At 48.3% G+C, this 20,593-nt stretch overlaps 1 protein-coding gene across 3 annotated transcripts in view; it reads right to left on the minus strand.

Annotated features, from left to right (window-relative positions):
* Window positions 1–210: 210 nt before the first annotated feature.
* Window positions 211–20,593, minus strand: part of PAX7 (paired box 7) — a gene marked incomplete at both ends in the record, with an annotated part of 95,766 nt that continues 75,383 nt past the window's right edge. For 2 of the 3 annotated variants that reach the window (XM_080358717.1, XM_080358716.1), the window contains 2 exons: window positions 211–326; window positions 3,829–4,075. In XM_080358717.1, the coding sequence (XP_080214843.1) occupies window positions 211–326; window positions 3,829–4,075 (363 nt within the window). Of the gene's footprint in view, window positions 327–3,828; window positions 4,076–10,912; window positions 10,979–20,593 lie in introns of all 3 variants that reach the window. The other variant, XM_080358715.1, reaches the window with a different exon arrangement.

The raw sequence follows: 20,593 nt of genomic DNA on the forward strand, positions 1-20,593 counted from the left end.
AGCCAAGCTTGCCTCTGAGATGAGTGCTCTGGGAGCAGCTGGACACTTGGAGAGCCCTCCCCATCTTTCCCATCTCCTTCAAGTTGGTGCGAGGTGGAAGGGAACTGGGAAGGAGTAGGGTCCGGGTGCAGGTGGATTCCTGGAAGGCTGGTGGTGTTTTCTCCAGTGGTACCAAGTTGCTGGAGTGGGTTGTTGGCACAGGCGGACTCTTCAGTAAGCTTGGCCTGTCTCTACTGGTAGGAGGCCCAGAACGGCTGAATGTTCTCCCAGCTTCATCCTACGCTGTGTAGACAGACTCACGTTCTTGGCCAAGTAATCAACAGCGGCTGAAGAGGAGGGGGAAAAGAAACAGGAGGGTGAGAAAACAGCACAACATGAGGGTTAGCATTCAGTGGAAATGAGGCATTCAGCATCACAGGGCGTGTAACCAACAGGCCCAACGGACTGACTCTTACAAAGAGTATCGCGGTGGTTGTCACAGACACGAGAGCCCCGCTGTGCTCCTAGCAAAGGGTTCAAACTGATGATGGTCCTGCCAGAAACACCTGTGAAAACATTGCTGCTGCGTGAACACAACTGCGGCGTGCTGCCTGTGCTGCTGCAGTCCCTCCAATCCCTGCGTGAACCTCCCGCAAAGAGCCAAAATCCTACTTGTGCCATGGAAAACGGTGTTTCCGAGGGAGCTGCCTGAAGAGAAGCCTGAGCAGAAAGGCAGCAGGATAAGCCTTCCAGCCTCACCTCCCCATATCGTCATCTCACGGTGGCAAAGTCAACTCCTGCGCTCAGTGACGCTGGTGGAAACGATCCCAGAGATTTCAGCGGACGCTCACCCAGTCTGGACAGGGCTCAAATCTGACTCATCCGCTGCACGCTGACTCACGTGTGCGAGCTCTGCTGCCTGCCTGCAGCCGCCCTTCCTCGGGGAAACCGAGCTCCATCTGGGTGAGAACCGCAGCCACAACTCCTGAAGCGATGCGTGAACCCGTATCCCAGCTCGCCTGACTGCCCCGCGGTCTGAGGGGGAAGAGGAGCGGGGCAGGATGGTGACATTGCTCATTAGCTGAGCTTCAGTCAAAGTCTCTCCCTTTCACTAGCTTTAATGTCTCAAATTAGATTAATAAGGAGCTGGCAGGAGATCTCCAATCGGTGCCAATGAGTAAACAAATTTCAGCCATCAACGTCTTGTCAGACGTCTGCCCCAGAGGAGGTCCCTTCCAGACACAAATTCTTATTAGACTTGTCATATCTATTAGAATTCCTTTCACGCTTCTGCGTTCCATCATCGGCATCATTAACACAGCTCCGGCCTTTGGGAACCGCAAGGACCACATTAATCTGGCATCTCTGCTCCTCGCCGGCTGGGCCAGCACAGGCGCTGGGAAGGAGCAGGATGAGCGCGGGGTGAGCTCCGCGGGGCCGGAGCGAGGTCTGCGGGGCAACGGGGCTTCTGCCTGGAAGGAGCCAATTTTAGGCAAGAGGACATGGCACGTGTGTGGCGCTACTCGGGGACAATCCTGCGGCAGCTCGACTCAAGCGCTGGGCTCTGTCACCTTGTGTTGTGGTGCCTCTAGCTTCAATGGGGTGTATACAGGGTGAGAGCCCGTGCTACGGTTCTTGTCCAGGCTTTGGCAACTCGGTCCCCTGATATTTCATGGAACCACATTATTTAATGTCTTTGAGAGGTAACGAGGGGACTGCCTCCTCTCTGTGTGGTTGTGCCTCTGCTCCTGTTGTCACCTGTGTGAATTCAGGTGGGTGTTTGGGAAAGGACGGGGGTGACTGGTCATCCTGCCCTGGGCAGCACCCAGCGAAACGGAGAAGTGATGGCAGTCCCTTCCTTCCTTCTAAAAGAAACACACTAAACTCCCAATGTTGCTTTTTGTACCAACGGGAAGAGTTCAAAGGCATCAGGGCATCCCATGCCTGGAGACCAAGAAGTGGTTTGTTGGTTTAATACAGTGGAAGTCAAAATAAAACCAGAAACATACCCAAAGTACTCTGGGTGTTTATTTGCTTATGTGAGAGAGAAAGTATGTCTGGGTTTGTGTTTCTAAAACAGAGAAGTGGGCAGAGGGAGGTTCTCCAAAGCCTATCAAAGCTACAAGCCCTGGTTACATCCCCTGTTACACAGAGCCTGCCCCCACCACAGACACCCCCCATTTTTATTATATCACAGTGTTCACTAGAAAGAGTTTTGATACTTTTTTGCCGCATCATAGAAAGAGGAAAAATATTATTTGAACTGAACATCACTAAATAATGATCTTGTGGAGGTCACCTCCCACTGATCAGCATTGAAACAGCATTTGAAAAAGAAACAGTGAAGAATTAAAAAGCAGGAGGAAATAAAGTATCTGCTAAATACAAAATGCACTGAGAAAGACAAGGAAAAATGTTGTTCTACCAAGGTCAACTTCATGTAAGTGATTGCTCTAACAGGACTAATTACCAATGAAAACTGGTTCCTCACACAGACATTATTATAAATGGGACTCATTATCGGGACTCTCATGACTAGTAACAGGAAAACACTCCTGTTCCGAACCGAGCCCAGCGGGCTCTAAACTGGACTTGTAAATTAAATAGGTGTCCAGCAGAAAACAGGGAACCGTGCGACAGACATCAGGGAAGTTGGGGCAAATAAAGCATCATAAATAGGGCTGTGTGAGCGGGTTTTCATCAGCTTAAGGAGAGGCCCAAGTAAAAATTCCTGCAGCAAACCAATACAAACCCTTCTTTCTCTTTCCTCCTCCTTTGCTGGTCTCTCTCTCTCAGAAAACTTAGCTCGTCCGCCTGATTTTATTTTTTACACACATGGGTGTGACTAACGTCTTGCCCAAGGGAATCTTTATTGGAAATACATGGTATTGGAATTTGTTTAAGATTTTTATCAATAGCACGTGTGTCCAGCCTCACATCCAGAAGCGAGGGGAAGGTCAAGGGGTCACAGATCAAACTCCCGAAAAACAAAAAAAGGAGGGGTGGGGGGAAGCTGCTATTGATCCCGTCTGCCGCCACAGCCGGTTCTCATTTAACTGGAGAAGTTAAAGACATTAAAGGGCTGTGACGGAGAGGGGAATAAAAAGCCACAGCCAAATGGAAGGAAAGGTCACTGAGGACAAGCTGTGGGCAAGCAGGAGTGCTCCCGGAGGAAGAGGATGCACCTTTAACCCTCCACGGATCACTCTCTCACAACACCACACTTATTATTAGTTTAACACCGGCAGGTGAGCCCTTTGCCAGCTCGCTGGTGTTTTTGTGACCCATTCGGGAGGAGAAACAGACCTTCCCAGGGTCCTTCCACCATTCAGGTCTGAGCTTTGGGTTCGGGATTATAATTCCAGCCTCGCTTCAGCCCTCACAGAACCACGGCCCAGTTGACAGGCATTGGTTTAATGTATTTTGTAGCAAAATCTCTCAATATGACCTTACCTGGCAGAGGGGAGAAATGACACATATATAATAGTTCTGCATTACTAAGGGATGGCACTAAAATCCCAGCTTCCCTCTGGCCGAGCAGGACGAATGAGCTCTAGGACACTTGGAGAAGTGAGAATTGCAAAGGGGGACGGAGAGAGGTCTGGAAGTTGTCCTTTTCTATATAAAAATGTAAGTATAGGTAAACTAAAATGTTTTAATTGAGACTTCAGAATCAGACTACAATGGTGTTGGGGAGGCTGTGCAGAGCAATCTCCATCTGCGTCTGGTGAGCAGATCTGCTTTTTCTCTCTAGATGGCCAAACTTCCATAGGAATCCCTTCCAATATCCATACCTTCCCCATCCCCTCCCTCTCTTGTACGCAAGGGGAATACAACCAGCGCACTTACTTTGTCCGTACTGTCCATACTGGTAGCCAGCCACCGGGTCCACGCTGTAACTGGTGGTGCTGTAGGTGGGAGGACAGTAGGACTGGGAAGTCGGGAGGCTGTCCACGGATTTGATGGAGTCGCTCCGCTGGCTGCAGCTGGCAGAGATGGAGTTGGTGGTGTCCAAACCACCGTGAAGGGGAGAGATGGAGAAGTCAGCCTGGGGTTGAGGAGGAACCCCGCTGGGGTTGCTCAGGATGCTCATCACCTGGAGAAACACAGGAGACCACACGTCAATGGCTGGAGGAGAAAGGGCACATGTGCAGCTGTCTTCATGCATACCAGGGAGAAACAGGCTCCGTGTATCGTTCATCTATACGTATAATATACAATATCAACACAGGCTGGAGAATGAAGGCCTGCTTCCACCACATAATCACAGACAGACCCCCACAGTGGGCTGCTCGGTGTCTAATGCTTTATTTGAAAGACCTTAATAGGGATAATTGAGGGTTTCCTTCACAGCACACTCGATTTTTGGTGTTTCTTTGCTGACCCGCCAACAACGTCAACTGTGCTGTTCCGAATGAACGCTGGAGAGAGGAATAAACCTGGGAGAAACCTGCTCAACGTGCTCTGCCGTGAACCAGCACCCCTTCCCTTCCTATACGAGCTGCTCTTGCCCACGAGACAGGGAGCAACAATCAGTATCTTCCACAAGGGATGCTGAATACAGCCCCTTTCTTTGGAAGCCTGAGTGGAGCTTGGCTTGCAAAGGTCCCTAATGAAAGCAGACACAAACCCCTTCTGCCTCTGACACAGATTCCACTTTAGGGACTGAAATGCCAAAGTTCTCTTTACCCTCAAATGTTAAAGGATAATAGGTTCTGGTTCAGCTCCTTTCAGTGTAGTGCTTGGTTTAAAAATGTAATTAAATTTGCACACAAGTGATCTTCCTGCTTTGAGACCTGAAACAGATGAACTTATGATCTTTGTTGGGTTTTGGGTTTGTTGTTTTTTTTTTTTAAGTTCTTTTGCAGCAAAAATGCCAGATTTGTTCCTGCGGGTGAGCTTGGGGTAAACCACTGCCCCCAAGCCTTCACACAAGGACCTAAAACTAGCATTCTAATGCAATTGCCTTCTGCAATCAGCAAAATTACCCCCGGGCTGCCAAGCGAAGAGTGTAAAGAGTTTGCAGAAGCGGGGCCGTGGCGAGGGAAGGAAGGAAGGGAACTCGCGATGCCTCTCGGTTGATGTCGGCAGTGCCGCAGGCTGGGACAGCGGGGGGAGAGGGGACGGGCAGTCACCTCGGGGGGCCAGGCCAGCGCTCAGATGCCGAGCGGCTTGAAAATCTCCGAATTTAGCATAACCTTATTGACATCAATTAAAGTGGCAAATTGGAAATATTTGGAGCCTGGCAAGTGGTAAAATGAGCCCTTTATCCCCCAGCAGCGGCCTGGTGAGCTATTGTGTGGTGGATACATTCTCTGGAAGGACACGAGGGGGGTTGTATAGAGCGGCGTGTCCCCTTCCCGCTCACCCCGACACCTTCCCCGTCCCCTCCTCCTTCACCTTCCTGCTGGAACGGGGGCTTAGGCTGAATGACCAGCTAGGCTCTGGCTTTCTAAAGCTTCTCCTCCCCGCGGAAGGACTCAGGAGCTCTGCAAAGATGCTTTTTCTCTTGATGCGATGCCACCTCCCGATTCAGCCGCCCTGAGATTTGGCTGGGAGGGGAGTTTGGGAGCAAGGGTGGCTGGACGCCTGTGGGGAGGCTCTGGGGAGGGAGTTAGTTAAAAAGCCTGGAAAATCAATCTAACCCTGACCACTTAGTCTGCCGTGAAGTACAGAGACACAGGAACCAGCTCTAAAACAGCTTCGGACAAGCAGCACAGTGGTGGCAGCACAGAGCTCAGACACTGTTTGGTCACCCCCTCCTACTGCACTGAGCTTGGAGTTTACTACTAGCCCCCGAAAGTTAAACCCAGCTTAGCTGTTTCTACACTGCAGGACAGGCGGTGCTCCAGACAGAGCCTAAACTACCTTCAGCTCTCCAGACCCTCCAGGCACAGCTTAACCACAGCGATTAAGCCCCAAGGTACCTAGATGAAGTTGTTTCGCCGTAACGCTGTGCAAAATGTGCCCGTGGAACTCCCTGCCCCATTGACAGCCCAAAGACTGAAAGACAGGAGGATGAAGAAAGGAAATTGCATTTAAATATGCAAGACAGAGTGGATTAATATGAGAATAGGGTTGTCATGCTTTTCTGTGTGGATGTAACGTAAACCTCTCTGCCTCAAGGCTTATGCAGTGGGGAAATCACAGAGCTGCAGCCTGGTTTTCCAGCTGCAAAGTTATTTGTAACCTTCCACTAAGCCGGGTCATGAACTTTGCTCTGGCTCAGCTCCGAATTCTCCTCCTATGCCCCTCGATCCCGCCGGCCGCATTCAGACCTCACAGCTTCAACATCACTTTATCTGTAGGTGTTAAAACCTGCACCTCCGTGCCCTGGCGGATCTCCAGGACACTCGTGTATACAGCAGCCATGAGACGTCATTGAATTTCATTTGCAAGCAGAATCGGATGGTTAGAACAATAAACATCCTTCTTGCAGGCGCAAAAACCACAGCAGTTCGGGCAGCACAAAGCTGGACCGTTTGGTCTCTCCCTTCCTGAGCTGTCTGGGTCTGGTAGTGCTGCCTGCAGGTGCAGGAAAGAAACTGGGAGCTACAAAACGAAGGGCAACTGGAACCACTCATGGAGCAGAAGGTTTCCTAGTGCTCTCCCTCCTGGCCATCTCCCCAAAAGAGTCAGCTGCTTTATATTACTCAGAGAAAATAAAAGGCTCTTAAAGCAAGCAGAAGTCATATTAACACTTCCGCTAAGGCCCTTTTAAAAAGAAAGGGGGATGTAAAGCAACGTTGGTAAATGAAACCCAGATTCACACTCTTCAGATTCAGAGGAGCTGAGACCGGAGAAGACACTTGCACAAATCCCACTAAAGACAGTAATTGGCTTTAATCAGTCAGAATCAGGACTGATTTCTAATCCCAGCTCTGCTACTGACTCACAAGGGCTTGTGCAAGTCACTTAAGCTAGGACTCAACTAACCTTAGCCATGCAAAGTTAAGTTTCTAGTCTCTGCTAATCCTCTAGAATCCCTCTACAGAGAAAGTGACACTTCTGAAGGACAATTCATCCCATCCTAAGACCCCTTTCTGAAAAAGACGGGCTGAATTTCCCTCTGGAAATCCGTAGCGAAGCATCAGGATACCGGGATTTCATCAGGACGATGCCAGGGGGGTGAATGGATACGGAACCGTATGGAGGCTGGAGATGCTGGAGGCTCCTGGGTGGCTGCCAGATGAACCCTGAGAGAGGTTTGGGGCTCAGCTGAACCCCAAAAGTCTCTGTTCCCTCTTCAGCAACGCTGATTGTGGGAAGTCTCTGCCTTTCCAGGCACACTGAGAGCAATTTGGGGCTGGGCTGCCCCAAAACTCTGTTTGCACAGGTTTATCAGAGGACAGCATCCCATCTTCCCCACTCCAGGACACATGGAGGTGTCAGGAATAACAAGGGCAAACCGGAGGTTTCTGTTCCCTCTCTGCTATGCAGCCACCCAGCACAGATAACCCTACACGAACCCCCCAGCCTCGGCAGCCCCACGTTATCTGCCTTCTTGTTTCAGCTGGATAAACTCATTTTCCAGGCAACTTTTGAACTTCGTAAAGTCTGAGGCAGCTGGAGAAATCCCCTCCTCAAGAATGGAAAGTCCTTTTACCTTTTATTTTTGACCTTGCTTTCTTATAATTTATTACTTCTTGGTGCATTATCATCACTAACTAAAAATCAATACCCACTTCACATCTGTAAGGTTTTATCTGGAGGGAAATCTGCTCCCTGTCCATCACAGTGACTGACAGCCTTCCCTTTCCCCTCCCTCTCACCGGCTGTCTCTCTGCCTTTCTCCATCTCCTTCCCCTTTGCTCGCTGTCCCAAATCAGTCACAGGCGTGGCGTGGGCTCGCACTTTGGGCTAAGTCAATAAAAGCCACGGTGTGAGGAGTCTTCGATCTTGTTTCCACCCTTTCCAAAGGTCATTTGGCGTGGGGGAGAGGAGGTAGGGGTGTCCATGTGTTGGGGAGACCAAGGTTAATGCACAAAGATCCTCCTGGATGAAAGAGCCACCTCCTCTTGCCTCCTGCTGCTGCCTCCCTCCTCACCCTCATCTCTGTGCTCCCCCCTGTTCCCTGTCCCCCCCCGGGACGTTTCATCACTCTCTCCCATACTTTAAAAGAAGGGGAGTTAAAAAAATGTAATTAATTCCCTCCATTTCTGAGCTGGCCCTCAGGGCCTCTGGCCGTGGAAACTGTAGCAGGGGAAATGTGCACCCTTTATGATAAACGAAGGCGGCTTTGGAAAGGGAAGTGCAATTAGGGCCTTCAATCTGTGCCATCAGGCCTTCGGATTTTAGGTTGGGGGGCTGGAGGGGGGACACAGTTGGGTGGGTAGAGAAGTGATAAGAGAGATACAGCTTCGATAGAGAAGGGGGTGAGAGCACCAGGGAGGGGAGCAGCCAAGTTTCACGACAAAACCTTGCCCCAGAACCCGGCTGCTGCACCTCGCTGCTCTCTGCTGTCAAAAGCTATATGACAAATATCAGGGCAGCCCAGGACAGGCTATACATCCTCTGAGTCCCTACACCTCCTGCCCTGCGTTATCAGTTTGCTTTAGGCTTCCTAAGATAACCAGCCGAGGAGATATCAGGCCCTGGACACAGCAGGCTTTATATCCACATTCAGCGATGCTGCGCGGCTCCGTGAGCAGACAAGGAAACCACCTCGAGTTGCACCAGGCGAGGTTTCAATTGGAGCTGGGGAACAATTTCTTCCCCAAAGGGCTGTGGGGCATTGGAACAGGCTGCCCAGGGCAGTGCTGGAGTCACCATCCCTGGAGGGCTGGACAGACGGACATGAGGTTCTCAGGAGACTGGGTGGGGAACGGTTGAACTCCATGATCTTGAGGGGCTTTTCCAACCAAAATGTTTCTATGATGACACCAAGAAGCCACATGGAGATCAAACCCAAGTCAACAAAGTGATGGGGAGGCAGGAGCCTGTGGACAGAGTTTTTCAGAGTGACCCTGGATTCTGTGGTGTCTCCATTTCTGGGCACCTGATTTAACACAGCGCAAAGCGTCCAAAATCAGAGGCTGCCTTCGAAAAATGCTGCGTTTAGAAAGTGCTGAGCCTGGCTAAGTTCTCAATAAAGGGAACACGTAATGATCTGCAACTAGCTGAAGGGTGTTAACTCCAGAGAAGCTGTCGGGTGGTCCCAAAGGGATGCAAACTGGACACCAGGTAGAAGTGGAAAAGGGAAAACCAGCGGAAGGGTCTCTCCTGGCACTGGGGGCTTCCCTAGGAATGGGGAGAAATCCTCTCTTTTTGGGAAAGGCTGGAAATGTGATCAGTTGGAATATTTGATACTACATCAGGAAAATGCACTTGGAAATTCTGTGTTGCAGGAGAGTGATGGTGGGCTGAAATCCCTCTTTGTTTCAGGTTCTGTGGGGTGAACATTTACACCACTTCCTTGGGAAAACTGCAGGACCTGACGGGTTTACTAACGACACGGCCCAGCCTAACGATGCGCTCGTGTTCTCCGTGAGGGGCTGGTCTCTCTGCCACGTGGGTTGATCCAGCTCCTGCTCTGGCCTCCAAGACTGTTCTCAGCTACTTGGTGGGGACTCAGCTTAATCTTTTCCATCTTTATTTTGCAGCCTGTTCGGCTAATCTTTTCCTCCTCTCTTGCGGAAGGCAACCCTTCCTCATCTTAATGCTTTTTGATCTCTGTGGATTCATTTTCACTTGGTGAGAAGAGGAAGAGTCGATTATTCTATACATACATTAAATGGAAACAAAATGAAGAGGTGACTGTAGGACTACTGAAAGCCGAAGAAAGAGTTGTGAGGAGATAAATACAGTTTCTCCAAAGATCTTCACTTGAAAGGAGGATAAATATATGCAAATATGCCCCTAGGTAGGACTAAAATGACTTATGTAGCAATCGCTAACACTGCACTCACAAAACCAAGCAATTAATTTTGAATATTTTCCAAATCACCAGACCCAGCTGAGTTGTATCCCAATCTGCCATACCAATCCAGTAAGTACACCCATTACATTTGATTTTGCAATCAGGCCAAGGATCCAGACAGTGCTTCACACTTCTCGCACCTAGAAAATATCTGATTGGGGTAATTGCAGTCGCTTCTAAGTAAATTTTGGAGCAAACTTCACATTAGCCTGCCTTAATCATAACTTTACTGACTTCAAGCACAGTCCTGATTAATACTGGGGTAAATGAGCAGGTGACTTAACTCTATTTTGTTGTGGGTTTTAAGAAGTTTAAGTTCTAGAAACCTGATGCTCCACTGCCTCGTCTAACCAGGTATTTATAATCCATCCATCCACACGTTACGAGTGCTAAAGAGTGTTGTGACTATGAGCTAACACAACCTCACACAACCACTCTTCCTGCTACAGAAGGATCCGGGCTGGCAGCAGCAGTAAAGTCTCATCTTTGTAACCTTCCCCACTCCATAGGAAACACACAGAGGCCGGGGAAATGCCCTTCCCGAGGCCACGCAAAGTGTGTCAGAAGCAGAGCCGGGAACAGAACACGACGTGCCTGAATCCTTTCTGGAGCATATGGGACAGACGTCACCAGATCCCTTCAAAGTGGTCAAAAACGGTTACTGTGGGCCTGTACTTGACCAGTGGTAGCGTTTGGCAGCGAACAATAAACCCAGAAATATCATCAATGCCTTTCGGTGACTTAAAACATCTGAAGGATGTTTCAGTACCGTAGGGGAGCAGTCTAGGACACAGCGGGTGAAATGGAGATGAACGGTTTGTGTCCTAAAATGACCCTGTTCACTTGACGGATGGAAAAACTGCCACACACTCATGATGGAGAGGGCTCGGGGAGATGCCGGGGGTGGGATGGAGCTGGGGGTGCGATGAGAGCTGCAGCAAAGCAGACCGGTGCAGGCTGCGCAAGGGGGGGATTAGGAGAAACAAAACAAAAAAGGCGATGGGAAGTTATTACCTGATTGTTCAAGGCTATGGTGAGGTTCCACCTGGAGCACTGCATCTTGTTTTGGGCACCCTGCTTCTGTAGAGATGTACAAATTATGGAGAAGGTCTAAAGAAAAGTTTCTAAGCTATACAAAAGAAGGGGAAGGTCTTAACTGTAAGGATAAGAGAAATTGCTTAAGTCTTGATGGTATGGGAAAGAGGAGCGGGCTCTTCTCGCAATGGAAATACCGTAAGGAAATGGGAAGCACCGCAGGATTCTACACCCGTAGTTTGGGGGGGAGTGCAGGGAGGCATCACTGTGAATGGGAATTACATTAAAAACGTCTTCATCTTGAAAAACAAGTCACTGTCCCTGGTTTTAGGGCACCAAACTCTACTATCACCTAGACAAAAGGAGATGGCAAAGCTTTCAGTAGTCTGGATAATCAGAGAGGAAATAAAAAGACATGCCGTGCTAGCGGGGGCTGTTTAAGATACAGGGAGGTTCTACGGGCACTAATTTCACTAACAAGCAAAAGCAAAAGATACGGACTCACCCCTTCCAGAAATGGGAGAGACTGGAGCCAAAAGGCTAAATAGTGCCTGGCCATGTTCAAAGTGTCAGAGGAGCCTGATTTTCCTGCGCTGCTCAGTATCTCCCCTCTGAAAATGGGCACTTTGTGCTTCACTAACCATTAACATCACAACCTTGTGTTACCTCAGCGGGAAGTTTTTTTCCTGATTAAATTGGAATTGCTAAGACATTTTACACAGGATAACTGAAAGAAGGCCAATGCTTCCCAAACATGCTGGTTGGCAAACTGAGCCACCCTGCATTCTGTATTTCCAGGCACTAAACCGCACTAACAGAAGCCACCGCAAGCAAACTCTACCCTGATGGCTGTTTTCCCTGTGAGCACATTTCCCTGTAAAGGCCAAGTGAATACATGGGAAAGGGAAGTTTCCAGGGAAAAATCCCTTTGTTGAGATATGGAGCCTCCCTGGGCAGCTTTACGCAGGGTACTGATTGCACGAAGATGAATCTTGCTTGTGGCGTTTTGGAACTCACAAAATCATCTGGGAGGAGAAAGCAGAAAGGCACAACCATGGCAAACTGGAATTCCTCGACATTTCCAAACAGACAGAAGCACTCAGGTTAGGTCTGGCTTTGCAAATAGGCTGGAGATCACTTGTGGTTTTTATTCTGCACCTACTCGTCATTCTTGGGTAAGCTCAGACATGCTGATGGCAGGTGAGGAACAAAAAGGGCTTGGGAGAAGATTCCTAATACCAAGAAATAAACAAACAAAGGTTTCCTACTAAATCAGCCCTAAATCTACTGCTGTGCATCCGCCTGATGTGAATAATGGCAGGGTGGGGAGATCATGCAGCACAACTAAGTCCCAGCAAATTAAAAGCGTTTGCTAAACTCCTGTGGTTCCTTTCTTCAGCATCCCTACGCGGGCAGCGCCTAACAAAGACAACCCAAAATTCACAGACAGGTCTCCTCGTCCCCTCCTCCCTTTCCATTTCTCTCCTTCATTTTATTACTTTTTTTTCCTTCCCATTTCTCGGCTAAGCTGCTGTGTGCTCGCTCACTATCAGAACCCCCCGCGGACACTGCTAATGGAGTGCGGGTGCTGACTTACTGCTTCGAAACAAGATTTCCTGAGATCCTTTGAGTCCACTCCATGGCCCAACCCCCGCCTGCTTTTCTCTCCCCGTCTTTCCCTTTTTGGAGAGTGGAGGGGAGCCTCTATAAATGTGAAAAGAGCAGCACTACAAAGAATCCCCCGAGTGCCATATCCCAGCCCCGGGCGAAGCTGCTCGGTGCACTGATAGACCCGTATCTGCTCTAGGACTCCTCTTTCTCTTCCCCTCCCTCTCCCTCTGATCAATCGAGGGCTGTAATCAGTTAAGGTCCAGCTTAACTGCAGTGTAAGATACACCAGTTAAGCAAAGCCAATGCCTCCAGGGTTCCCATGGTAAATACGGAGAGGTCATGGGGAGATGAAATAACCCTGATAAGTTCAGCAAGTGCAGGGCTAGCCAGGCGCGCACCCAACACTTAATAACTCGAGCTGGCAAAAGAATGGAAGAAAGGGAAAATCAGAAGCGTTTCCTATTGCCAGCTCCTCTGCTGCTTGTTCATTTGCGCTCTCGGTTCCCCTGATTTCCTGGGCAGGGGGAGCCTGGTGCATTTTTTAAGGTGAGGGTTTCTCTTTTCAGCTCAACCTAATGAATGAACGGACCCTGGTCCTGTCTGCAAGCGCCTCAAGATTGTTTGGGATTTTCTGAGGCTACCACAGGGATGAATTTTTAAAGGCAGGACCTCTTTTTCCCCTCGCCCGTAGGAAAATCACAGCTCCTAAATCCAAGGAAATACCTTTTGCAGCCCTAGATAGTGCCACGTGCTCTTCCCTCGCACTTCTCCCTGCTGCTAGGGAGCACTGGGGTACTTCCAAAGACAGGGAAGAGGAGAGGGAGAGACAATGAAGGAGAAGGAAGGAGAAGGAAGGAGAAGGAAGGAGAAGGAAGGAGAAGGAAGGAGAAGGAAGGAGAAGGAAGGAGAAGGAAGGAGAAGGAGGAACGAGAAGGAAGGAGAAAGGTGGGAATCCTTGCTGAAAACACTGGCTTTAAGAGAGGATTACCCTTACAGCTAGGATGTTCTAGCTCAACAACCGCTTTCCCCATTTTGCTCCATAGTAAGGCTTTTCCCTTCTCTCCAGAAATGTCCCTTCTCAGAGACAGTCCAGGGAAGAACGAGCCTTTTGTGTTCATTATTTGTAATCACCTTTACACTACGTTCATGCTGTGCTGGATCCAAACAGCTTATCGTGTTGTAAAGCACTTCAAGAGGAGGCTGGGGACACTTGGACTGTTGGGGGGACTTTCCTGTGCAGGGCAAGCTGCTGTTTGCTTCCATTGCTGAATTTCTGCCCCTCACATGTGAAAGATCTGGTACAATTCGGTCACCATCAAATCCCTCCCTCAAATTCTACCTGGTTTTAATCCCAAATTTATAACTCCAGCTGAACACAACATGAGGTTTGGGTCCAAATGCCACTGCGGGAGCTCCCCTCTAATTGGACATTGGCTTACCAAGGCACTATAGGGAAAAAAACATTTAGGATTTATTAAAAGCAATGCAGACGCACAAAGAACAGAAAAAAATCTTTAACCAGAAGCAATAAGAAAGCCCTAAAGGATTTGAGTTTAGATAAGTATCCCTCTTGGAGTCCTCCAGCTCTTTAAAAGCTATTTGGACTGGAGTTGTCCTGCGGTGTTAGAGATGCAGGGGATGACATTAGTTCCTCCCTGGGTATTTTGGCACCTGCTGAGGAGCAGCACAAACCTCGAGAAGTTTGCAGTGATTATTTGAGTAGCCATCGCAAACAGGTGAAGTCTTTGAACAACAAAGTGTAAAAGTCGAAGCTCCTGGACTAACACGTCGTTAACTGCGCTTCCTTCTTACCTGTCTGCCACAATTTGGTTTGGCTACATCTGATGGTACTCTAAAATAAAGTATTGTTTAGAATTACACTATGAAGCCACTAAGAAGTGATCTCAAGCATCAGAGTAGCAAAATGCCTATTTTTAAAAGCTTGCCTTTCTCGCGAACATCATTTACTGCCTTGAACTAAGTGATTTCTGAAAATAAAAAGATAACCTGATGAAAGGTAACTGTTTGCTGGCAAAGCTACATCTGCACCAAAGCAAAGGGTCATAGAATAGAATCATAGAATCGTTACCTCATTAAAATTAAACCTCTCCCAAACAAAACCAGCAATACATTTACTAGGTGGGTATGTAAACCAACACAGCTTGCCCTCAAACGCAACCAAAGAACTTTATGTATTAACCCCACAACTCCCAGCTGAGCAGCAAACTCTCTTTTATGAAAATGTCTTGATGAAAAGCCTCCAAAAACTGGCAAATCCTCTGATTTGCTATGTATGGTTGTGCTTCACCTGTCCTCCTTGCTGGGGCCAAGGGGAGCAGTGAAGATCTCACCCACTTGTGTTACTCAAGCAGAGTTTCTAAGGCATCTCCTGCATGTCGAAGTTTCAAAGCGTACAAGTCGCTGCTGATCCAGAGATAACTGGTGGAAAAGGGATTAGAGATACTTAGCGGAGGAGAGGGAAGACTCAGGAAGGGCTGATTATTTTAAAGATATGACTATTTAAAGATAATGATTGCATAAATTTAATTAATGCATTTTCATGCTGCAAATGGCCGTTTTGTAATTAATGTATCTGGCCTCGCTAAGCATGGGAGATCACATCTCCCAGCCCCCCCCTCCCCTTCTCCGTTCCCCCCTCCGCCTCTCGTTTAATGAAAGACAGAAAGCAGATGACAGAAACAATTTGTCAGCCAGTACGGGTGTCAGATGCCTAATTGGTTGCGCTGAGTTAGTGGAAAGTAAAGGGGGAGAGGGTCGAGGCTGGGGGGGCTCTTTCCTCTTTATCCGAGGCTTCGGGGTGGGTGCCTGTATCGGCGCGGGGGGGAGAGTGAGGGGGCGAAAGTGTTTCTTGTTAATTGATGGAGATTAGGACACAGATTGGCAGTGGCAGGGACTGGGCAGTGACAAGAAGGGGACAGGAGAGGCTGGTTAACACCCGTGCAAACAAGCTGCCATATCTCACAATACGTTAAGTCCTGGCAGCGTTGACAACGTCAATGATTCTCTCCCATCCTCCCACTGCACCCCATGCACCCCTGAGTGTGAGTTTTCTCCATTTGGTTTGCACCCTCCAGTTTAGAGAGGAATCAGGACCTTGGCACAAAGTTGGGGACCCCAGGGAAGGGGCAGAATCGAGGCAAAGCACATAGACCAAAGCCCCAAACCAAACCTGGGTTTTACTTGCCCTAAGCCTTGCCCAAGGTTCACACTGTTCACACCTAAGAGATGCTCAGAAAATCTGTGTGTCCTGGCTCCTCCCCACTGTGAGACTGTCTTAAAAACCACGAGATTAAGCAAAACTGGAGTTAATGTATGTACCAGCTGGTGCCTGAGCTTTGTGGGTGCATTTGGGTCACCAATAATAAAGTCCCCATCTGATTAACTCTCCCCTGGTCATTATGTGGAGAGAAAAAACCTCCTGTCCATGCAAAAAAGACCCAGCAATCCAGAGCTTTCTGTATCAGGGAGCTGAGCATCCTGACCCTTCAGACACCCCCAGAAAGCAGCAGCACAGAGCACGTGTTATCCAAAGTCCCACCTATGTAAAAAGCAGAGAAGTGTCTTATTTCTGCAACATTCTTCTTATTTTCCAAAGATTTCTGCAACCTACTTTAATGTATTTTATCACCAGCGCTCTCACCTTACAAGGGGAAAAACGAGCCCAATAAAGGCTCCAAGTTGAGCCGGCGCAGACGTTTATGGGGGAGAAGGAATGCGAACCCCCCAAAGCCAAGGCTGGTGTCCTCATTCCAGCCTTGTAATGAGCTCAGCACACAAACGAGGGGAACTTCAAAACATTAGTGCCATACGATGATATTTAGTGCATGTATACAAGCCTTTCTGTGGAAGATAGAAGTTTTCCAAAGGTGGGAAGAGTTCTACCAGCTCTGTTTTCACTGCTACACACAAAAAAGGTGATGGATGGAGAGGTATGAGGAGAAAGAGCTAAGAATAGAAAATGTTGAGTTTCCATGCTGGGCTCTGATCACATTTAAACACGCAGTAATGAAAATACTACTAAGTTTTTGTGACATACTACAGGTCCCTCTACAAATGGCTTACAAAGGGTTGACAGATGTACAAATAAATATAAATGTAATGAAAAAAACAATGTTTTCTTTTAGATGAAAAAGCCTTTTAAATAGCAACAATGAAAATGGAAAGGAAATGGGTGAGGGATGCAAGGGCAAATACAAACTTTGGATGGAAAGACTGAAATGCAGTAAAACACTGAAATTCATAACAAAAAGATATTGAAAATAAAATACTCAGTTGCAAGTTTGGTCTCTTTGAATCTATTCCCCTGCCAAGCCAAAAGAGTAGAAGCCAACTCAGTTGCAACTCTAAGAAGGAAAAAAAGGGCCCAAGGTGCTGCAGGTAAAACTATTAATCCCACACATCTTTTTGTCCTTCTGGTTTATAAAACATGAGTGTGGATCACTGGGCTCTGATGGGGAGGAAGATGCTCTAGTGGGTATTAAACAAACGCTAAATGATTACAAGCACCATATTGGCTGCGAAAGAGAGCAAGCTGCGGTGAGCTGTGCCTGTCACGTCACCGCTCCTCCTTGGCAAATATGTTCTAATGCACAATTGGTACTTATTAGATGACATACAACAACTGTCTCATTAAATCAGGGCTTGAGCATAGGGCAGAAGTCTTAATTTAAAGTGTCACCAGCTATTGAAATCAGATGGTTGAGGCAGGAGCGGAGTGAAGGGGGTGAAAAAATGGGGACTAAAGGAGTAGGAAACAGTCACTGGTCCTAACCCACCTTTAGAAACGGGTTGTGATTTCTATGCTGGTCTGGGCACCGGTTCAAAAAAACATTTGCTCTGCGTTTGCTTTCTCTACGTGCACTTTCCAACTCTCTCCCTAATAAACGGTTGGGCACCTTTCTGTGTGTTTCAAATGCAGCGTCGAAAGCAAAGGTTAATGCTGGAGATTGCATTCCAATTGAAAACGCGGCAACCGGTAAATTTGGTTTGTTTAGAGTGGAAATGCTTGAACTGCTGTAGATGGGCGGCGGGTGCGCCAGAGTGGGGAGAGGGGGGTGGGAGACGCTCCCTGCGCCCCAGCTCTTCGCTGGGCAAAATTAAATTTCAAAGTTTAATGAGTTGCGAAGGGCGCTGGATGGAAAAGCCTGGGCTCCGCGCTGCCAAAACTGCGGCAGCGAGATGAAGAGAGAGAGAGGGAGGGGAGAAAAAATCCCACCAAACCCAAAACGTCAGGGAACAGAGCAAGTGAAAAATGTCAGGGCAAATTGCTCTTGACAGTGTTAATATCTGCACCTCATAGCAATAATTACATGTAAATAAATAGTGAAATAGCTCTCAGCTGGAGTCTGTACTCTGAGTGCAGATGCCACTAACAGCCAGCTGGGGACCTTTCGCTCTTCAACTGCTGCTTTCCCCCTTTTCTTCCCTCCCTCCCCCCTGTTTCATCTATGCCGGAGCTAAGAGAGCAATTGCTGGCGACTGCAAAATCTGTGCGCAGCCCTCCCCCCTTTCTCATGGCACCGCGTTCGCTCCCTCTTCATATCACCCGCTCGGCCAGGGGCTGCTCTCGCTGTCAGGGGAAAGGTACAGTCGCTTTTAGCCCCTTGCCAGGGGAAAACGAGCTTTACTGGCTTCACGTCTGGCCATGGCATGAGTAACGCCGAGGGGACGGGAACGGCGTGGCTGCCTATCCTTCCATCTCTGTGGGCTCCTAAAGATGTCAAGAGGGATGGAGCTATCTGTTTCAAGCACTGGGATTATGTTCTTCTTATCACCGAGGTTGCCTGTATTTCAAAAGGACACCAGAAAACATACAGTTTGGCAGCAGGATGCAAAAAGATGCTTCGTTTCCACAGGAGACGCGTCTCCCACTGCTATCAGAAGCATCCACAGAGATTTATAAGCCTGAGCCGGTGTCTCCAAGCTTTGCCCAAGCACAAAATGCACCTCTGCAAACCCGCCTCGTTCCTTCCAAGGGCGTCACGGCAAAACTGCCACGGCCCAAGCAAGGATGGGGGGAAAAAAGCCACTGAGCCATCAGCATCGCTGGGTGGAATCAATCAGCACCTTTCCTGGTTCCCCAGGCTGTGATGGCAGCTTAAGAAATCACAAATGACATGGAGAGGGTGAATATTAATTGACTATTCACTGTCACTTCCAGAACGAGCCCTGGAATGGAGGCAGTAAGGGGGAAATTCAAAGCAAAAGAAGCTTCACTTGGTGGAGCATCAACGCATGGGACTCGTCACCACAAGATGCGAAGCCAGGTGGACTGAAGAGGAGACGGGATAAGTACCTGGAAGGAAGGTTCACTGAGGATTACCAGGCAAACTACCTTTTTTTTTAAGGAAATCCCCTGAGCTGGAAATAGTGAGAGGTCAGGAGAGCGCCCTGTTCTTGATCCTCACGAGGAATCTGCTCATGGTCGCTATTGGACAGGACCTGCCGGGCCGGGCAGAGCTGTGACTGTCACCAAACTCTTGGCAGCTCCAGGGAATAGAATTCCAGGCGTCTCCCAGGCACTAAAGCCAACGGGCCGTGGGCACCTGAGCGGGGAGGGAGGACTCCAAAGGCCTGAAAATAAAGCTACAACTGCATGGAAATATAGAATTATAAAATATGCAAGCACTTTTGCAAAAAAAACCTTCTGAGCTAGCAAAGGGTCTTGATAAAGCCTCAGGTTCCTACCTTGCATTTAAGCAGGATAAAAACTCCGCGCCTCCATTCTTGGCCTTGAAGATACCAACCTTCCCCACGGTACCGTGAGGAGAAACACATCGCGGAATGATGAGATGCTCAGATATTATGATGGAAGTCTTAGATAAAGTTAAGCTCATTATTTTAGCCCTATTCGCTTCCACTTGGCCAACTGATCATTCTGTGCCTTCAGTTTAGCTCCAGCCCTACAAAGTCCAGGTCTAATTGTGAGCCATAGGGCTCTACTAACCAACTAGCAGACCTGTGATGCTTAGTCCCGAATGAAGCCGGCGTGTGCCCAGCCCCACTGCCAAAAGATGCCGTATTTTCATGCCGACAGCTCATTAGCCACTCCCTAATTAGCAATTACTCGGGGGCCAAACTACTGGAGTAAAGCAAATGAAAAAAATAACCTGCCACTGATAGGAGGGAGATGTTCCTACCGAACCGCAGCCTTGTGTAAGGGAGAAAAGCTTTGAGGCCTTTCCTTTCGGCTAATGAGATTCACAACAACACCCCACACTGCACCGAGCAACAAACACAGCTCCATTCTTTGGAAAACAAATATGTTCTTTAGAGCTTCCTGGTTGTCAAACACCTTTTTGTTTAGCTCAACAACTAATCCACTTATCAGAGGATAAAGCTGCCAGTGAATCACCAGTATGATAAAAGCATGCACAAAATTAGCAAAAATTTGCCTATGGCTCCTGTACATTCAACAAACACCAGCTAAGAGAAAAATGAGTCCTTTTTTTTTGCTTTTTTTTAATAACTGAGATCCCCAGGAGAGATTCTGTCAGATAGCAGCTTTTCTTTTGCTTGCAGTTTTTTCTTCCTCTCTTCCCATCTAACCCAAGCACCGAGGCTGGGAGATGCTGGGAGCTGATATGAGCGCCACGGAAATTGGCACTATTTGAATAAGCAAGAGATGCAGCCGGGCAAAATTTTAATAAGTTGTTGTGGTTTTTTTTAATTAAAAAAAAAAGAAAATAGCGCTCAGGCATTGGTTTCTTCCCGAGGACCTCAGCACTGCTGGATGTTTGCTGCTCAGGAGGGTGTAACACCTATAGGATGCTGGATTTGTCCTTCCCTGCTCTTCATTGTGGTTTGTAGCCTTCGCATTCCCGTATGGCAGATTCACACTAACTCTCCCTGTTACACGGATGGGGAAACCACTGCAGACAAGAGTGAGTAGCTTGTCAGGGTTGGGCAACCAAGTTAGTAGTAAGGGACACAAAACCCCATTATTTCCAATCCTTTGCTGCCACAAACTTTAAACCACCTTCCCTCTCCCGAGCCCTCCAACCCAAACCTTCAGAAGGACCTTGCAGA

This window comes from Nesoenas mayeri (genome assembly GCF_963082525.1).
Source record: "Nesoenas mayeri genome assembly, chromosome: 24".
NCBI classification, from domain to species: domain Eukaryota; kingdom Metazoa; phylum Chordata; class Aves; order Columbiformes; family Columbidae; genus Nesoenas; species Nesoenas mayeri.